This window comes from Choloepus didactylus, chromosome 5 (assembly GCF_015220235.1).
Source record: "Choloepus didactylus isolate mChoDid1 chromosome 5, mChoDid1.pri, whole genome shotgun sequence".
Taxonomy (NCBI): Eukaryota; Metazoa; Chordata; class Mammalia; order Pilosa; family Megalonychidae; genus Choloepus; species Choloepus didactylus.
In genome coordinates this window covers 34,719,851-34,740,015 of record NC_051311.1, presented here as the reverse complement: position 1 = coordinate 34,740,015, position 20,165 = coordinate 34,719,851, and the positions used below count along the sequence as shown (strand labels likewise).

The 20,165-nt window shown below is 37.3% G+C and overlaps 1 protein-coding gene across 2 annotated transcripts in view; it reads left to right on the top strand.

The window, feature by feature from the left end:
• The first annotated feature begins 1,561 nt into the window (after positions 1-1,561).
• Positions 1,562-20,165, top strand: part of DPP6 (dipeptidyl peptidase like 6) — a 1,366,335-nt gene continuing 1,347,731 nt past the window's right edge. The window contains exon 1 of one of the 2 annotated variants that reach the window (XM_037835750.1): positions 1,562-2,250. In XM_037835750.1, the coding sequence (XP_037691678.1) occupies positions 2,191-2,250 (60 nt within the window). In that variant the 5' untranslated portion in view covers positions 1,562-2,190. The remainder of the gene's footprint in view (positions 2,251-20,165) is intronic. The other variant, XM_037835752.1, reaches the window with a different exon arrangement.

Sequence of the window (20,165 nt, the reverse complement as noted above, 5' to 3'; positions counted from 1 at the left end):
ACCATCAAGCTCTACATCTAGATTTATAGGTCATGATGAGTCCTTCTCATGGCCATTGAACTTGCTCCCTTACTTAAATCATTCTCAAGATCCCCTCTTTTCTACCATAAGCTTATAGTCTAGAGTGGGAGAAAGAAAATAACAAGTAATCACATAGATAAAAGCATAGTAATTGTCATAAACTATTAAAATGGTGGAATTGAGCAATAGTGTCCAAATTAATGTGAAGCACTCCCAATTTTCCCAGCCAGACAATAAAAATAATGAATGCAATCTGACAGAATCCTACAACTGTACTAAGCACCCTCTGCACATCAACATTTCTGAGCTTCAGTTTCCTTACCCGAAAAATAGCAAGTATAACATCTACCTATGAGCTGTAAGAACTAGAGAAATAATTTGCTCAAAGATGCACATGATAAAATAGCAAAGCCAAGATTCTAACCAACGTTTGCCTCCACAGCCTATCCTCCTTTTTGCATTACACTGATGCCCAAAATGTGCCTTCCCAATCACAGAAAAGAAATGCTATGAGTTGCTTTTGAGCTGCTTTAGCAGGCAAAAGCAATCTAACACAATAACTTACTTTACAATATGGAGATTATCCCAACTTGGATTTGGCACATGGGGAAAAAAAGACAATGAATATTAGCAAATGACTAAAGAATGAAAAGAAAGGGTACCATATGGGAAGTCAGACTAAAACAGCTTTCAGGTGTGCTTATGTTACAACCCAAAGTAATTGTAAAAGTAAGTGCAACTCTCTGGTTCTCAGAGATGAGCCCAACTCATTCATTTTATGGATGACAAAACTACGGATTTGGGATTGAGGAAAACTAATTATGTGACTTAATATCCATGCAGAATATTCAAACCCAACAATCTCCACCCCCCAAAAAATCTAGAAATTTTCAACATTTGGCCAAACAATATGACTATATTCTAATTTGCTCTTAGTCCACTGTTGAGACTTGTCATTCTAAAATGGTGCAATGCAGTCTCCGTGGGGGCAGTTGCTCTTTATTAGTTTTTCTTAATTACTAAGTTCACACCATTTTTTACTTCTATTAGAATGCTGCCTAATTAAATCATGACATTTCACGTGCCAAGAAAAGGGGGTGGGGAGAGGGAAGAGGGAGAGAAAGGGCAGGAAAAGAGAGAAAAAGAAAAGAAAAGAAAAGAAGAAAGAAAAGAAAAAAGAAAAGAAAAGCCTTGGGGGGCTCCAAAGATTCTGTTGCAGAAAGGAATATCTGCGCTCTGTTGCCCTCTCCCAAATTCGTCCCTAGGCAAGAAGCTTGGGTCACACACAAGGGAGAACAGAAACGGCCCCCAGCGCGCCGCGCCTGCCCAGCTGAAAGCGGGCCTGCATCTCTCAACCGTGGCTTGCCGGGACTGTGCCAATAAGTCCCATTACCGTCCCAGCCGAGGCGTGTGAGGAGGGGCTCCTCCTCCGCCCTCTCCACTCGCTTTCCTTCGCCGCTACGGGGCGCCTGACAGAGCCTCGCTTGCCACCTCCCGACCGTCCCGGGAAGATCTGGCGACTGGAGCCCAGCCTGGAGCTGGAGGCGAGAGCTGGGCGCCCGCCCCTCGAGTTGTCCTTCTTAATTAACCCCTGCGGGGCGAGGTGGGGTGCCTGGGTCTGCAGTGACTAACGGTCCTGCCTGAGCTTCTGAGGGGTAAGGAAGGGTGCTAGAAAGATCCAAGAAGGAGCGAGCGCGAACTCGTGGGTACCTAGAGGCTGTTGGCTCTAGTCGGGCGCGGAGTTCCCGAGCTTGCCCAGGGGAAGAACCTACTCCTGCAACACCAACCTTCCCATCCCCAACATACACACCTCCTAGCTCCTCCTCGGAGCTACCTTTTGGATTTGCTTGGGTTTCTGGTCCTGAGATTGTTCCCCAGGAAAGCAGCACTAGGCAGAGACCTCGGAGCCGCCGACGCCGATAACGGATTCCCTCCGAGGCCCCAGCAGTTGCTTCTCCTTCACAGCTCTGGAAGCTGCGGTCTTTTCCATCCGTGGACGAGGAGCCCCGCAGAAACCTGCAGCGCGAGGACTCCACTCCGGCTCGCCGGAGACTTGGCTGGAGAGGGGGGAGCCACCTCACGTCTCCCAGAGACAGGCCCCTTTGCAAGCCTCCAGCGCTGAAGGAAGTTTTGAAGGTAGAGAGTCGGCCTCCACAACTTCCTCCCGGCATGAATCAAACAGCAGGAGCCTCCAATAACATCAGGTGTCCCCCGGGGAAAAGCCACAAGGTAAGGGAGCCGCGACGGAGGGGGTTTGCGCGGGAACCTGGAGAGCAGGTTGACGCAGGCAGTTTGCGGGCGAGGGCAGACAGTGGCTGGTTTGTGGTTTCTGAGCAGCCGCCGCGGGTCCCTCCCCATCCCTGTCGGGGATTCTTGAGTTAAGATGGCTCACCGGCCACTGGAGTTTGTGAGAAGTGCGCTGCTTAGTAGACCAAAAGTCAACAGGCAGACTCTACCCGCGGATCTGCTCCGGGTTACCCCGGGACCAGAGACATCATCGAATGCCACGCGATGGGGCTCCTGGAAGATGCAGCTGTTTTCCCCCAGATTGCTGAGATTGCAGGGAAGAGAGGTCAGTGGTGGGAGAGCCCCCACTCACCCCTCGGAATCAGACTGTGACCCCTTGGGCCAGCGCTTGCAGAAGAGTGCTTACCTGAAGGATGCAGGGCTCTCCCCCTTCCACTGGCTCTAGTCGGGTTCGCCGACACGTGCTTCATTAATTTAAATGGGCCAACGCGTGCCTGGAATTATTTCCAGAAAATTAGTGAGGTTAAGAGAAAGGAAAGCGGGGAGCGGTCTGAAGAATAGTTGCAGTTTCTCTCTAGTAGCCCATTGTGTAAATAGAAGGATGTGACTACGAAACCACCGCTTTCATGTGCGCTAAGAAGCAGATCACCACAGAGATTCCTGATTCCAGGCAAATTATGTGTGCGAGACACCGTTCTTGGCCTTGGCCAGGATTCCTCTTCTCTTTCTCACCTACCTGTGGCTTACCTTAGGTTGTACTTAGTTTGCAAGGAAATTCCTTATCTGGGATACACAGAGTTCATACAGCAATATTGCTACACCTGCATTAGTGTATACATTTTATATGCATAGAGGCATACATGTTTATTAGCATTTTATTGGAGGAATGTTCCTATTAATATCTTTGTTGGGGTTTGGGGCATATAGGGAATTAGAGTTAATTATTTTGGATTCTTTTGGAGGGTAAAGGAACTTCTGCTCTGTTTTGTGTTGTGTAGGATGAGAATTTAGAGTTTAATAACCTTTATTTCAACTCAGTAATATCCAGCATTTTCTTCTCTATCAGGTTTGGATGAAATATTTGCATTGGCAAGTCATATTTCTGATCTCTGTTCTCATTACTGTGATTTGAGTAGTTATACTTTTAGCATTTACTTTATTTAATATTCATAGGAAATATCTTTTTAATATTTAGTAGCTGATAAAAGATTTTAAATGAAAATAATAAAGCTTCAGTGATTATGTAGTAGAGATATCTGTGGAGTTCAGAAGAGTATTCAGTAATTTCTTTTAAAAATGCCTTCAGCTCCAGTGTTAAAGTGGCTTCTTGGCAGAATTGGACTGCAGGGTATTGATACCAGTAAAACTTTCTGGGAAGTGTTGAAACACATGGCAACATTTTAGAAAATTCAAGGGAACCTATACTTCACTAGTTGGGGATCACCCTATGTAACTAGCAGGTGTCCAACAAATATGTAATTAATTGAATTATTATTTATTCAATAAATATGATTTACCATTAATAATTCACTTAACAAACTTTTATAAACTCCTATTATATTCCAGGAAGTGAGAACCCAACTATGAATTTAAAATTGCCTTCTCTTTCTAAAACTCAGTTCTTGTCATATCCAGCTCCTCATGCTTTAAAACCTTGGAGGATTTCCACTTGCTATAGTGAGATTATTACTATCCATCTGCTAAAAGAAAAATTTTCCAATTCCTTTTCTCAAAGAAGAATGCACTTAAATTGTAGTTTTCTTTTGAAAAAGCCCTTTGAAGGTTGCTGCAATGAGGTAACAATGTTGGAGATAAAAATAGTGGAAGACAATGTGTTATTGAGTGTTCCGAGGTGAATAAGTAATAAGTAGGTAGCAGCGGGTTAACGTTCAACATTGTAAAGACCTGAGCAGACCATATGAAATCTAGGTTGAAATATATTCTTTAATAAAAAATAAAACTAACTTATGTTAGTTTCTTTTATTAAGAATTTTAAATGTTTATTATTATTATTATTATTATTTTCTATTTCACATGCTGCCCTTAAGGTTCATCTTGGGAGACTTCCATGGGAGGAAAGGCCTCAACCCCTAGGGAAAATGTTCAAGTTGGACTTGCTTTTGTTTTGTCTCATTCATTTACTGATAACTGTTATAGCACTTGATATTTGGCAGATAAGTATTATGATTAGTTCTTGTGCAGCATTTCTTGGGAAACTTTGTCTTTTTCTCTTTAATATGTTGCTTACTGCTAGATTCTCTCTCAAATACTGAACCACAGAATTGGGGTTTAACAGAGAATATTGTAGCCTCCTTACTCCTGATGTGGGTGATAATCGACTCTGCTAAGAGCTATCAAGGATCACAAAGCATACCCTACCACTGTGTCATCCCTGAGGACACTGTGTCATCCCTGAAGAAGGCAGAAGCCACTGATCCTGACAAGACAATGCCTGCAGTGGGATTGGGAAGTTAAACATGCCCCTGTGGAATCATAAAGTCATACCAAAGTGTCGCTGGGCACTGACCAGAAACCAGTTAAGGTTTGTTCTACAAAGAATTGAGTCATTATTAGCAATAGGATGCTTCCCTTATTCACATTCATTTGGTAATTTCCCCTAAATTGTAATTGGCTCCTGGAACCTTGAAAGGGGTGCTCATTCTTAAGCAGAGTCCAAACTTAAGTTTTGTAGGAAGTTTAAAGTACAAGCTTAAGTACGAACATAAGATTGTACAACTTCAGTTTTGGAAGGCCATAACTCACCCTTCTGAGAAGAAAGCGATGACTTTCAGTTGAATAGATAACTCCAGCCAAAGTAGGGGCTCTGTTTTCAGTTTTGGTTTTAAAGAGAAAGCAAAGGTTTTAATGGGGTTTCTTTGCTTAGGTTTTTGCTGAAACTTCTTTATGGCAATTTGTTCATTTGTATTATCTTAGACATCTAGGCAAAAATTTTCTGTTGTTTCAGTCTGGGAAGCAGTAGAAGTAGTTGTTAAATGCACGGAGTCTGGAATCAAACTGTACCACTAGTTGGCAGGGTGATCTTGGACTAGTTACTTAATTTCTGCATTCAAGTTTATAGGACCTTCATCCAAGGGATTTTATGAGGGTTAAATAAGATAATCCATGTATGGGTCTGGTACTTGTGCCTGCCACACAATAAGAAGCATTTCTTCACCCTTGGGCATCCTGAATCAGGAAGGACTGGGACTCATTCACTTTAGTACCTTTGCTTTAACTGTGGCACATACTTCACAAGGTTTTATGTAATAGCTATTTTTTACACTGTCGCCTCCTCTCATAGGCTAACATCCCCTTAGGAGCAGGTCTCGTAAGCTGTGGTCAAAAACGATATAATGGTTAGGAGTATGGGCTTTGCAGTGAGAAGATGGTAACTTTCTAAAGATTACACAAGCAGAAAGAGACAGAGGTAGGACCTAATTTAATTTCTCTTTTCCTTCCTGGAAAAAAAAAGGGATATAATACATGCATTTCACTTAATCCATGAAATAATGTGTTTATATACAGTAAGCATTCACTAAATGATAATCTCATTTTATTTGCAGTTCTTCAAACTATCTGAGGTTGTAATTATTCATGCTTCCTGCCATATACAGATGGATACATCATTTGCTATATTTGATAATCCATTTAACAGATCTCACAGGCATTTTTTTCCAACTTGTGACAATTCATGTCTAATCAGTTTTTCCATTGAGGACTCTACCTCAGCCTAGGCAAAGATTCTGTCAGTTAAGAAACTCACTACTGTGGAACAATCAGCTGAGGGTACAGATCAAAAGACTTCCCTTTTCATTTGTAGGCATGAATTTTTAACATTTTTCTTTTCCAGTCTACCCTTTCCTTATCTTCAAAGCCCCCAAAAAGAGAATGAGTTATTAGCCAAGTGAACCTGAGCAATTATTGTCACCAAAGGGTAGACTAGGAACTTGGGCTCAACACCAAGCTGCCATGAGGATAAAGGATTCACTCTGTGTCTCTCTGATGGATGAAGTGATTAAAAATCCTATTGCCTCCTGATGACCAGTCTATATACCGAGATGTGGCATGAAGTCAATACTTATTTATCACCTGGCACCATTTTCTGGTGAGGAACATCATTTTCTACCAATGAATTACTAGAATGTTGGTATTTCATTGCCAAGTTTTAGTCCAGTTTAAAAGCATGTCAAAACAGTTCACAATTCACCTTGACCCATTCTCTGCAGTGGCAGGCTCTGTGTCCCCAGGGGCTTTCTGACCTTTTCAGCTCTGGCATGATACTTTCTGGAAATTTATTTAGTTTTAACTTTCTAATTACTTCTACTTTATACTTCTAGTGCTTATAGTGCTTGTCTTACCACAAAGAAAGGGATAGCAAACATATGGCCTATGGGCTCAGTTTGGCCTGGGTTTCTGTCATTTTTCCTGTAGAACAGAAAAAAAAAAAAAAAAAAAAAGAGGCTGTACCAAAAGAAACAGTTCTGGCTCAATAGGAATCCATTTTTTAAAAATAATACTAGTTAGATGCACCTGTATGTTTATTTTGCCTTCATTTGTGAATGTTGTTTTTTTTCTGGATATATAATTCTGAGATGGCAAGATTTTGCTTTTTTCTTTCAGCACTTTCAAAACTTGTGTTCCACTAAGTTCTGGCCTCTATTATTTCTATTAAGAAATGAGCAGCCATTTGATTCACTGATCCCTGTATGTGCTGTGCCATTTTCCTCTGTCTGCTGTCAAGCTATTCCCTTTATTTCTGTTTTTTAGTATTTGACTACTATGTGTCTAGGCCTGGTTTTATTTATTTATCCATCTTGGGGTTCACTGAACATCTTGAATCTTTATTCTTTCAGCATATTTGGAAATTTTGTGACCATTATTTCTTCAAATATTTTTTCTGACCCATTCTTTCTCTCTTAGGATATCAGCTACACATACATTACACATTGTATTTGGTCCTACAGGTCTCTGAGACTCTGCTTGTGTTGTTCAAACCTTTTTTCCCTTTCTTCCTCATATGGGATAATTTCTATTGCTGTATCTTCACATTCACTGACTCTTCCTCTGTAGTCCCCATTCTGCTGTTTCCCTATTCAATGAATGTTTTATTTCAGATATTGTGTTTTTCAATTCTAGAATTGCCACTTTGTTCTATTTTCATACCTTCTATTTCTCCTGCTGGGATTTTCTATCTTTTCATTCATTGTGAATATTTTTTTCTTTAATCAGTAAATATAGCTATAAGAGCTACTTTATAATCCTTGTCTGGTAATTTTAACATCTAGGTCATTTGGAGATTGGTCTTTGTCAATTGTGTTTTTTTCTTGAGAATAAAAGACATTTGTTCCTAGGTTGTGTAATTTTAAATTTTTCCTGTGCATTAAAAATGTTGTTGTGGTGACTCTGGATTCTATTATGTTCTTCTGAAGAGTATTCGGTTTTGTTTATTTAGTTGCTTGTTTTAGTTGACTCAAATGTAAGTTTTGTTTTTATTCTTATCTAGGTTGCTTGGCATCTCCCCAGTATTTGCATGGTTCAGGGATTTGGGCAGCATTTAGAAACATAATTTGAGGCTCCTCTTACTGGATTTCTTAATTCAGGGAATTCCCTCAGTTTTCAGGTTCTGTGGTTGCCTTGAACTCCGTCCTCTTTAGAATCTGTCAGCTTTAGGTTGCTTTCCAGTGCTTTCAGAGAGGTTTTGTATTTCATGTATATATATATATATATATATAGTTGCAATATGTGTGATGGATGATTCAATAGAAGTTTGTTGAACTGTTACTGGGAATAGAACTCCATGTACATTTTCCCCTAGTAAATTCATTGCTCAGAGTTTAAAATCAGTAGTTTTAGGGAACTCACCCACTGGGGTCCTAGAATTAGTGAGATCAAGTCTCTTTGATAATGCGGTAGTTCAGTAGACTTAATCCTAGCTTCATTAACCAAAGCCTTAATTTCAAAATGTAATGCTGCTCTGAACTTTTGAAGACTGCATCCAGGAAAGCATGGTTAACCAAATTTCATTCCTCTCAATATTGCTCGAATCCTCTTTCTTTTCCCATTTTTGAACATCTCTATCTTGATAATCTTCTTTCAACCTATCTTTCATTTCCTCTTCTGTCAGCTCTTCCTCTCCCTTCCTGCCTTTCATTTCACCAATGTGCTATATTCTCCAAAACTCACATTTTGATAAATTATAACTTGTTAAGTCTAAAGGGTTTTATTTGTTCCTTTTTTGCCCATTCATAAAAAATCAAAACCGTAATTTAATGTTCTCTCTCCATGATACCCCATCTCTTTTGATACTGTTTCCCACTCCTCCTTATTTAGAGCCACAAAGCGTCCCTTCATGGGCTTTCCAAATTTTTACTCAGTACACGTTTCTTGGGAGTTAAGTGGTCTCCTCTTTTCCATGGCTTAATGGATTTTCCTCCTGGATTTTAAGACACACCTTAATCACTGACATCTTTATCTGGAAAGCCCTGCTAAGTGATTGGATCAGTTACTGACTCACAAGTTACTATGAGCCATAATATACCCATGCAATGCATGTGAGTTTTTGATTGTTGCCAAAACATAACATTCTTTTTCTGCCTTTTTTCCTCCCTCATAAATTCTGCATCAAAACTGCCATCCATGAGCTGAAAATGAGTATGTAACAAAGTTAAAATTCACCTCAGAAGGAGACTTTTGCCCTACCTCATGTTTGTATTCTTTAGCCTGTTCCTGTTTTATGGGCTTGGATTTTAGACCTGTTCCTTTTCTGTAGTTGGTGGTTCCCACTGAAATCCCAGCTTCCCTAATTCAGACCACTGATACTTGTAATCTTTTATGGTAAGGTCTGGTTCCTCTTAACCTGGAGAATCCTGTATCCCTAAAGTGTAGTATCCTAAAACAGTGTATAGCTGCCAAGGTCATTTTGTTTAATATTATAAAAATGGAGATCAACAAAATATAACTAGCCAATGGAAATCCAGGGCTCACACTCTCAAATGTGATCCCCAGTTGTTGGAATATTTCATTACACCAGGCTGCTTCTGCATTTAAACATGGTTTTGTTTGTTTGTTTGTTGTTTTGAGATGAAGGGCCCTGGCTGATTTACACATGGACATCATGCAGTTCAGTGAATCAGATTGATAAACACTTCACTAATCCTTATTGTTAGCAAGACCATTTCTAGTTCATGGTTTGTTTACCCACCATTGTTACTCATATGAAACAATAAGCTTACTTGTTTGGTTGGTCATTTCTGAAAGAAATAGGAAAGGGAATCTATATAAATAAAAAATGTAAATTATTTTTACTACCCAGAATCATCTTTAAGAATTTTAGAAAGTTTAATGTAATGAATAAAACATAGATTGCCTTAATGATTTCCAGGATATTAGTGAAAATCTATTTATGTTATTTTGGTTTTACATTTTATTAAGTTTTAAAATTTTAATTGTCCTCATTTTCTCAGCAGAATACATCAAATGAATATAAGCTTATATATGAGTTAAATTTCCAGGAATAGAGGGCAGAAATGAGTAGTAATTGTCTGTGTTCATTTGTGGTATTTTTTAAGACAAAAGCTGCACCTCACATGCAGTATTAATCATCTCATCTCTTATACATCATGAAGGAAATAGACCGATTGGAATTTTATAGGATCTCTGATCTGATATTTTTTATTAAGGGCTTGGAAAACAATATTTAGTTAACATAGATGGAAGAAAGTTATCTGACTCCTTGTTCACCCCTTCCCACATATTTAGTGTTGTATAAAGTTTGCAGTATTTTCATACTAAGGAGATATAATGTGTATGTCCTGTCATTGTCTTGTATCTCCCATTTCCTTTTGAAAATTTCAAATGCAATATTAAGATACAAGACATTCAGACATTACTATGTAACTAAAAAGTATATTTGAAAAAATGTGGATTCAACAAAACAAGTACCTATTTGTAATATTTTTTATAAGGTGTAAAAAGATGATGCACTGGACTCTTATTAAATCAGTCTTTACTGTGTAAGTTCAGATGTAGAAAAACTCAACCAATGAAGGATTATTTACCAAGGGAGAGTGGAAATAAGGAATAAAGAATCAATAACCTGGATCTTAGAATTAGCTAAGCTGTGCCTCCTGCTTGGGTTATCCCAGGTCTCAAGGTTGATTGCAGCTCTCTGGGCCTTTGTTTCCCTAACTGAAAAGTGAGGACATTCAACTAGGTTTCAAGGCCCCATCAAGTTCTAATTTTCTGATATTCCAAATTTAGAAAGTACCATAGTCAAAGGGATTGCTTTTATTAAGCCATTTTGGGGTATTGATATCCAAGGCAATTCCATAGTAAAATATACTTAATATAAAACTAAAGCCAGTGGGAGTCCTTTAGACTTCAGTATAAAATGAACAGTGACCTCTAGCAAATCCTTCAGGGCAAGGATGTGGTGTAGTTGCCTGGCTAGTCTTTTCAGGAGCTCTTAATTGCTGTTTTTCATGTTTAATGAGTACTAAGCTTGCTGTAAATTTTATAAGGTATTTATATTAACCAAGTAACAGTTTGTACCTTATAAACAAGACCAGAAAAAGATGATAATTTCCTATTTCTGTCTTGAAACAGATATCAAAAATAACAGCTATACTGAGGTATATTTGACTGGACATATTAAGTTTTGACATATGTTGTTCATGACAACACCACTGCAGTCAAGAAAATGAGCATATAAAATCATTCTCAAAATTTTCCTCATGCCCCTTTGTAATCTCTCCCTCCTGAACCTTCATCACCCCTCTTATCCCCAAATAACTACTGATCTGTTTTCTGTCACTATACATTAGTTTGCATTTTATATGAATGCAATCATTAGAGTGTGTGCTTTTTTTGGCAACTTTCACTAAGTATAGTTATTTTGAAATGTATCTTCATTGTAGAATGTTATCAGTAGTTCATGCATTTTTGTTACAAAGCAAAATTCCTTTGTATGGCTATACTACAGGGAGTGTATCCATTCTATTGTATGGCTATTCCACAGGGAGTGTATCCACTGATAGATATTTGAGTTGCTTCAAGTTTCAGGTTATTACCATTAGTACTATTTTAAGCATTCATGTACAAGTCTTTATATAGACACATGCTAACATTTCACTTGGATAAACACCTGTAAGTGGAATAGCTACAACATATGGTAAGTGTATGATTGATTATCTTTTTAAGAAACTACCAAACTATTTTCCAAAATGATTTAACAATTTTATATTCCAAAGAACAATTGGAGGGTTCCAGTTTCTCCAAATCTTTGTCAACATTCAGTATTATCAGTCTTTTTAATGCTATCGATTCAAATAAGAGTTTAAGTTTGCATTTCCCTAGTTACCAATGATGTTGAGCATCTTTACATGTGCTTATTTGCCATCTATGTATCTTCTTTACTGAAAAGTCTGTTTAAACCTTCAGGCCATTTTTAAATTGGGTTGCTTATTTTCTATTGATTTGAGAGTTCTACATAAATTTCTCTATCAGATACTTGACTTGCAAAAATTTTCTCCTGGCCTATTTGACTTGATTTTTCACTCTTAACAGTGACTTTTGAGGAGCATATGTTTTTAGTTTGGGTAAAGCTGAATTTATCTGTTTTTCTTTTTTAAGGGATTGTGTTTTGGTGTTGTGTCTAAGAAATCCTTGCCTAAGGTCACAAAGGTGTTCTGTATTTTCTTCTAGAAATTTTATAGTTCTGTGTTTAACATTTATGTCTATGATATGTGTTTATGGTGTGAGGTATGGATCAAAGTTTTTTTTTTTTTTTTTGGCATGTAGCTATGCAATAATTTAAGTACCATTAATTACTCACTTTGCAACTGTCTTCAAAATTTGATTCCCATAAATATGTTAACCTATTTGTGGATACTGAGTTCTGATCAATGTCTGTTTTTATTTCAATCTCCATACCACTGTCTTGACTGCTGTTAACTTTGTAGTAGGTGTTGAAATCATGTAATTTTATTCATCCAATTTTGTACTTCTTTTTCAAACTTGTTTTGGCTATTTTAGGACCTCTGCCTTTCCATATGAATCTTAGAATAATCGAGACATTCCTAAATAGATAGATAGATAGCCTGCTGGGAGTTGGATTGGGATTCCTTTGAATATATACATCAGTTTGTGGAGAACTGACATACCAGCAATACTGAGTCATCTGATTCTTGATTACAATATACTTCCTTATTTATTTAAGTCTTCTTTATTTTCACTCAGCAATATAGTATAGTTATTGTATATTTTGCTTTCAGTGTACAAGTCTTTCACATCTTTTGTCAGGTTTATCCCTTATGTTTCATATTTTTGTTGCTATTGTAAATAGTAAAGTTTCTTTTCTATTTCAGTATATGGTGGTTCATTGCTAGTATATAGAAATGCAATTGATATTTGAAGGCTGGTCTTATAGGCTGGTACCTTACTAAATTTACATATTTCTTCTCAAAGTTTTTATTTTTGGTATATTCCATTGGAGTTTCTGCATATAAAAATGGTAGATAATGAAGAAAAATCTTTAATCACTAGCAAAATTCTCCATTTTCATTGCCACTCTGCATTACCAGCAAATAAAACTGTTTTGCTGAACAAACATTTGGTTAAGATTCTTTGCATTCTTATTCCTATTGAGATGGGGGAAAGGTCATGGAATTGCTTTCTAAGCAGGGGTGGGAATGATGGCTACTTTCCAGGTTATTATTGCATAGAGCTAGCCAGAGTAGAACTTATCAGAAAAAGGGAAGAGAATCTGTGAGGTTTTGTGGCAGGTTATTAAAGGGAGCAAGAAGAAAAAAAAATGATGATGTTGCTGCTGGCATCCAGGAGATATATTTTGGGGAAGAGAATAGAAATGTATTTTGTCTCACTTTTCAGACAAATACCAATAAAAACCTACTAGGTTCACTAATGTGATTTGTTGTTGGAGCTGGATTTGTGTGTGCGTGTGTGTGAAAATTGGAGTTGGGTAGTTTGATGTAATAGTAAGTATAGGTGTAAGATGGGCATACCCAGGAGTGGTGCCCAGAAAGTCTAGGTTATAATCACAATACATTCATCGTTGTTGCATTGCTTTTCATTTTGTTTTTTGCTTGTTTGAAATACTTTGCATGGGTTTCATTCTTTGTATTCAACTTCGCTTCAACAAAAATGATGTATAATGTGTAAGGCATCTTGGAGCCTTCAAATAATCATTAAACATGATCTTCACCCTTCAATGAATTTACCAATTTTTATCATATTTTGAAATTGTAAAATATAACATATATACATAAAAGTGATAACTTTCCAGGTGCAATTTAACAAGTAGTTAGAGAGCAAATTTCAAAGAATATTATGTTACAATTCCACAGTTTCAGTTATTTCCTTATTAAGAAATACAACATATATACAAAAAGATATCTTTCAAAGTATGATTTAACAAGTAGATATATAGGAAATTTCCAAAGTTATTATGAGTCATATTACCATAGTTTCAGTTATTTCCTTATTGTGAAATCTAACATATATACAAAAAGGTATAGCTTTCAAATTACCATTTAACAAGTAGCTATAGAACAAATTTCAAAAGATGCTATGGATTACAGTTCCACCATTTCAATTCTTTCCTTCTAACTATTCTAATACCCTAGCAACTAAGAAAAAGAAAATTATATAAAAATTCAGTATTCATAATCCTTTGTTAAATTCCCATCTTGTCTGTTGCTACCCCTTCCTCTGTTTAATCACTTTCCCAATCTTCAGGGAAGTCTAGGCAGTGACCACCCTAACCTATTCATGTTGAAAAGGGGTTTCAACTTTATGAGCAAAGGGGACACATCTAGTTGATGTTCTTGAAGAGGCTATTGCCTCTGGGTTTCGGGACTTGGCTGGCATAGGAGCACTCTGAAGGATTTAAGCTTCTGACGAATAAACTTAGTAAGTGAAAATTTATAGTCTCAGATAGGGATCCAGGTATTCTTTAAGGTTTTCGGGACTGCTGTTGACTTGGACTTACTGTGATCATTTGGCCTATCTAGGTGAAGCTTGCATAGGAGTAACCTCCAGGACAGCCTCTTAACACTATTTGAATTCTCTTTGCCATTAAAACCTTATTTTGTTGCCTTTCTTTTCCCCCTTTTGGTCAAAAAGGCATTCTCAGTTCCTCAATGCCAGGGTCAGGCTTATTCCCAGAATCCATGTCCCATGTCGCCAGGAAGACTCATTCATCTTGTGGGTCCTGTTCCATGTCAGGGGGAGGGTGATGAAAATATTTGCAGAGTTAGGCTTAGGGAGAGAAAGTCCACATTTGTGTAACAAAAGAGGTTCTCTGGGGGTGACTCCTAGGCATAATTACAGGTAGACTCAGCCTCCTCTTTACAGCCACGTTTCACCCAAGCAAGACTTAATATCGAGTGCCTGACTTATAAATTAAGGGTTTCTTAAGTTTACTTAGCATATGTTATGTCCACGATAATCCATCCATATTTCACAGTATCATCATTCAATTGTACAGTCTTCATCACTCTCCATTTTAAACAATTCTCATTTCATAGCTCTTGTCAGTCCCCTATTATTTGTCCCTAGTGTTTGTGTAATACTAGTATGGTATTTCTATTAATTACAGTCCCTAGTATGCAATGTGTAGATTTTTCCCATATACCGTGCTGTTGTCAACTCTCTGTGTCAGTTGTCATGCCATAATAGTATATCATGCAAGCACCTATCTATATTTATGGTGCTGATCTGTGGGAAACATGCCTTTAAATAACCCCTTTCATTCCTATTGCCTTCAATACAGCTCTGACACTTATTATCTCATTAACAAATAATCGTCACCCCTATCCATTACCACATCTTTGAATTCACCATCATTAACATATCTGTTAGATTATTATTCCCCCTCACTAGCTACTGTCTTGTCACTAGGTCCCCAATAATTTTACATTATAAGACATTGATTTTACATTGTTCATAGAGTTCATAGAAGTGATAGCATGCAGTATCTCTTCTTTAGCATCTGAGTTATTTCACTCAGAATTATATCTTCAAGGCTTATCCATGTTGCCATATGTTTCAAGACCTTGTTGCTTCTTACTGCTATGTAGTATTCCATTATATATATATACCACGTTTCGTTTATCCACTCATCTGTTGAAGGACACTTGGATTATTTCCATCTCTTGGCAATTGTGAACAATGCTGCTAGGAACATCCGTGTACAAATGTCTGTTCATGTCACTGCTTTCAAATGTTCTGGGTATATACCAAGAAGTGGAATTGTGGGATCATAGGGTAATTCAATTTCTAGTTTTCTGAGAAACTGCCAAACTAATGCCCAGAGTGGCTGTATCATTATACATTCCCACCAGTAATGAATAAGAGTTCCAATTTCTCCACATCCTCTCCAGCATTTGTAGGTTCTTGTTTGTTGGATGGCAGCCATTCTTATTGGTGTGGGATGATATCTCATTGTAGTCTTGAATTTGCATCTCCCTAATAGCTAGTGAAGATGAAATTTTTTTCATGTGTTTTTTTAGCCATTTGTGTTTCTTCTTTGGAGAAATGTCTTTTCATATCTTTTCTCCATTTTATAATTCAGCTGTTTGTACTATTGTCGTTGAGTTGCAGGATTTCTTTATATATATGCAAATTATTAATCTCTTGTCTTTAGATACATGGTTTCCAAATATTTTCTCCCATTGAGTTGGCTCCCTCTTTACCTTTTTGACAAATTCCTTTGAGATGCAGAAACTTTTGATTTTGAGGAGTTCCCATTTATCTGTTTTATCTTTTGTTGCTTGATCTTTGAGCGTAAGGTCTAAGAAGCAACCTCCTAATAGTAGGTCTTGAAGATGTTTCCCTACATTATCTTCTAGGAATTTTATGGTAGTCAAATTGAGGTCTTTGATCTACTTTGAGTTAATTTGTGAATAGGGTATGAGGGAAGGGTCCTCTTTCATTCTTTTCATTATGGCTATCCAGTTCTCCCAGCTCCATTTGTTGAAGAGACTGTTCTGACCCAATTCAGTGGATTTGGGGGCCTTATCAAAAATCAGTCAACCATATATCTGGGGGTCTATTTCTGAACTCTCAATTCAATTCCATTGATCAATATGTCTACCTTTATGCCAATGTCATGCTGTTTTGATCACTGTAGCTTTATAGTAGCCTTAAAAGTCTGGAAGTGTAAGCCCTCCCACTTTGTTCTTTTTTTTAGAATGTTTTTGGCAATTCGAGGCCCCTTTCTCTTCCAAATAAATTTGATAACTAGCTTTTCCAAGTCTGCAAAATAGGTTGTTAGAATTTTGATTGGGATTGCATTGAATCTGTAGATGAGTTTCAGTAGAATTGACATCTTAACAATATTTAGTCTTCCTACCAATGAGCATGGAATATTTTTCGACCTGTTTAGGACTATTTCCATTTATTTAATAAAATTTTGTAATTTTCTGTGTAGAGGTTTTTTTTAATTTTTTAAAAATTTTTATTCTGTTACCATATGTAAAATGTAACATTTCCCCTGAAAATTACATTCAAATATGTATTTCAGTGCTGTTAATTGTGTTCACAATGTTATGCTACCATCACCACCATCCATTACCAAAATATTTCCATCATTCCAAAAACAAATAAATAAATTAAAACCCTGTTTAATTTTTCATACTTTATTCCCTGAATAAATAGGTTAAGAAGGTAGAATTTTCCCAAGTACTGATTTATAGATAATGTGAATCAGCAGCAAACACAATAGTCAGTTTCACAGATAGTAACATTTGATGATCACTTTAAATGCAATTTCAATTCTTATTTTAAGTTAAGTGCAATAATTTAATACAACATACCTAAATACACACACAACCTGCATCTCCCAAACTACAAGTGGTTTCCATGGCCACACATGGTTTTAGTCAAGTACACATTTCCACAATGAACAACTAGTAACAAATATTTTTTAAAAAAACCCTACCCCAGATGCTTATCCTGCCATCAGCTTTTTTTTTAAATTTTAGCTGTTTTTTAAAAATTCAGTTTTATTGAGATATATTCACATACCACACAAACACCCATGGTGTACAATCAACTGTTCATAATACCATCATATAGGTGTGCATTCATCACCTCAATCTATTTTTGAACATTTTCTTTATACCAGAAAGAATCAGAATAAGAATAAAAAATAAAAGTCAAAAAAGAACACCTAAATCTTCCCCCACATCCCACCCTATTTTTCATTTAGTTTTTGTCCCGATTTTTCTATTCATCCATCCATACACTGGATAAAGGGAGTGTGATCAACAAGGTTTTTACAATCACACTGTCACCCCTTGTAATCTACATTATTATGTAATCGTCTTCAAGAGTCAAGGCTACTGGGATGGAGTTTGGTAGTTTCAGGTATTTACTTCTAGCTATTCCAATACATTAAAACCTAAAAGTGTTATCTATATAAGGCATAAGAATGTCCACCAGAGTGACCTCGCGACTCCATTTGAAATCTCTCAGTCACTGAAACTTTATTTCGTTTCATTTTGCATCCCCCTTTTGGTCAAGAAGATGTTCTCAATCCCACAATGCTGAGTCCAGATTCATCCCCAGGAGTCACATCCTGCGTTGCCAGGGAGATTTACACCCCTGGGAGTCAGGTCTCACGTAGGGGGGAGGGCAGTGAGTTCACCTGCCGAGCTGGCTTAGCTAGAGAGAGAGGGCCACATCTGAGCAACAAAGAGGCATTGAGGGGGGACTATTAGGCACAGTTGTAAGCAGGTTTAGCCTCTCCTTTTTAATAACAAGCTTCAGAAAGGCAAACCTCAAGATAGAGGGCTCAGCAAACCAAGCCATCAGTCCTCAATGTTTGTGAGAACATTAGCAAGAATCCAGGTAAGGAAGTCTAACACTTTAGTAACAGTCATTGTCCACCCCAGTTTTTGCCAAGTTATACAGTCCCAGTCATTATCATCTACCTATACCTCTGGTGTCATACATTCCCCTATCCCACCTCTTTAAGCTTTACTCACAGACATCTTTGTTCAGTGTACCTACAATATTGTGCTATCATCACACAGTATTATGCTATCTATTTCTGGATCTATACAATCAATCCTGCTGAGCATCCTGTAGTCCTTCAGCATCAAATGCCCCATCTCTACCCTCTTTCTATCTTCTGTTAGCCTGTGTTATCAGCTTTTAACGCTCAAAGTTTGCTCAAAAATGTTAGTTCATTTTAGGGAGACCATACAGTATTTGTCCTTTTGTTTCTGGATAAATTCACTCAACATGATGTCCTCAAGCTTCATCCAGGTTATTATATGTTCCATGTCTTTGTTCTGCCTTACAGCTGTGTAATATTCCATCATGTGTATATACCACAGTTTGTTGAGCCATCTTCTGTTGGTGGACATTTGGACTGCTTCCATCTCTTGGCAATTGTGAATAATGCTGCAGTAAACATCAGTTTACAAATGTCCATTTGTGTCTTAACTTTCAGTTCCTCTGAGTATATACCTAGCAACAAAATAGTTGGGTCATATGGTAAATCTATACTTAGCTTCCTGAGGAACCTCCACACTGTCTTCCAGAGTGGTTGCACCATTATACATTCTCCCCAGCAATGATAAGTGTGCCTCTTTCTTCACATCCTCTCCAGCACTTGTAATTTTCTGTTTTTTGGATAATGGCCATTCTGATAGGTATGAGATGATATGTCATTGTGGTTTTTATTTGAATTTCCCTAATATCCAGTGAAGTTGAGTATTTTTTCATATGTTTATGAGCCATTTGTATTTCCTCTTCAGAAAAGTGTCTCTCCATGTCTTCTGCCCATTTTTTAATTGGATTGTTTGTCTTTCTGTTGTTGGGCTGTAGGATCCCTTTATATATTTGGGATAGTAAACCCTTACTGATATTTGATTTCCAAATATCATCTCCCATTGCATAAGTTGCCTTTTTATTTTTCTGACAAAGTCCTTTGATGTACAAAAGTGTTTAATTTTGAGGAGATTCCACTTATCTATTTGTTCTTTTGTTGCTTGCACCTTGGGTGTGAGGTCTAGGAAACCATCTCCTATCACAAATCTTTAAAAAAATTGCCCTACATATTCTTCTAAGTGTCTTATGGTCTTAGTGCTAACATTTAGGTCTTTGATCCATTTTGAGTTAATTTTTGTATAAGGTTTGAGATAGCAGTCCTCTTTCATTCTTTTGGAAATGGATATCCAGTTCTCCAAACACCATTTATTGAAGAGGCTGTTCTGTCCCAGTTGCTTTGGCTTGACTGCCTTATCAAAGAGCAATTGTCCATAGATGCGAGAATCTATTTCTGAAAACTCAATTCGATTCCTTTGGTCAGTATATCTATCCTTATGCCAGTACCATGCTGTTTTGAGCACTGTAGCTTTGTAATATGTTTCAAAGTCAGATAGTGTGAGACCTCCCACTTCGTTCCTCTTTCTTAAGATATTTTTGGGTATTCAGGGCACCTTGCCCTTCCAAATAAATTTGGTTATTGGTTTTTCTATTTCTGAAAAGTAAGTTGTTGGGATTTTAATTGGTATTGCATTGAATCTATAAATCTGTTTAGGTAAAATTGCCATCTTGACTATATTTAGTCTTTCAATCCATGAACCTGGTATGTTCTTCCATTTTTTAAGGTCCTGTTCAATTTCTTTTAGCAATTTCTTGTATTTTTCTTTGTATAGGTCTTTTGTGGCCTTCATTAAGTTTATTCCTAAATTCTTGATTCTTTTGTTTGCTATTCTAAATGAAATTTTTTTCTGGATTTCCTTCTCTTACTGCACATTGCTTGTGTATAGGAATACTACAGATATTTGTGTGTTGATCTTGTAGCCTGCCACTTTGCTGTATTCATTGACTAGTCCTAGTAGCTTTGCTGTAGAATTTTCTGGATT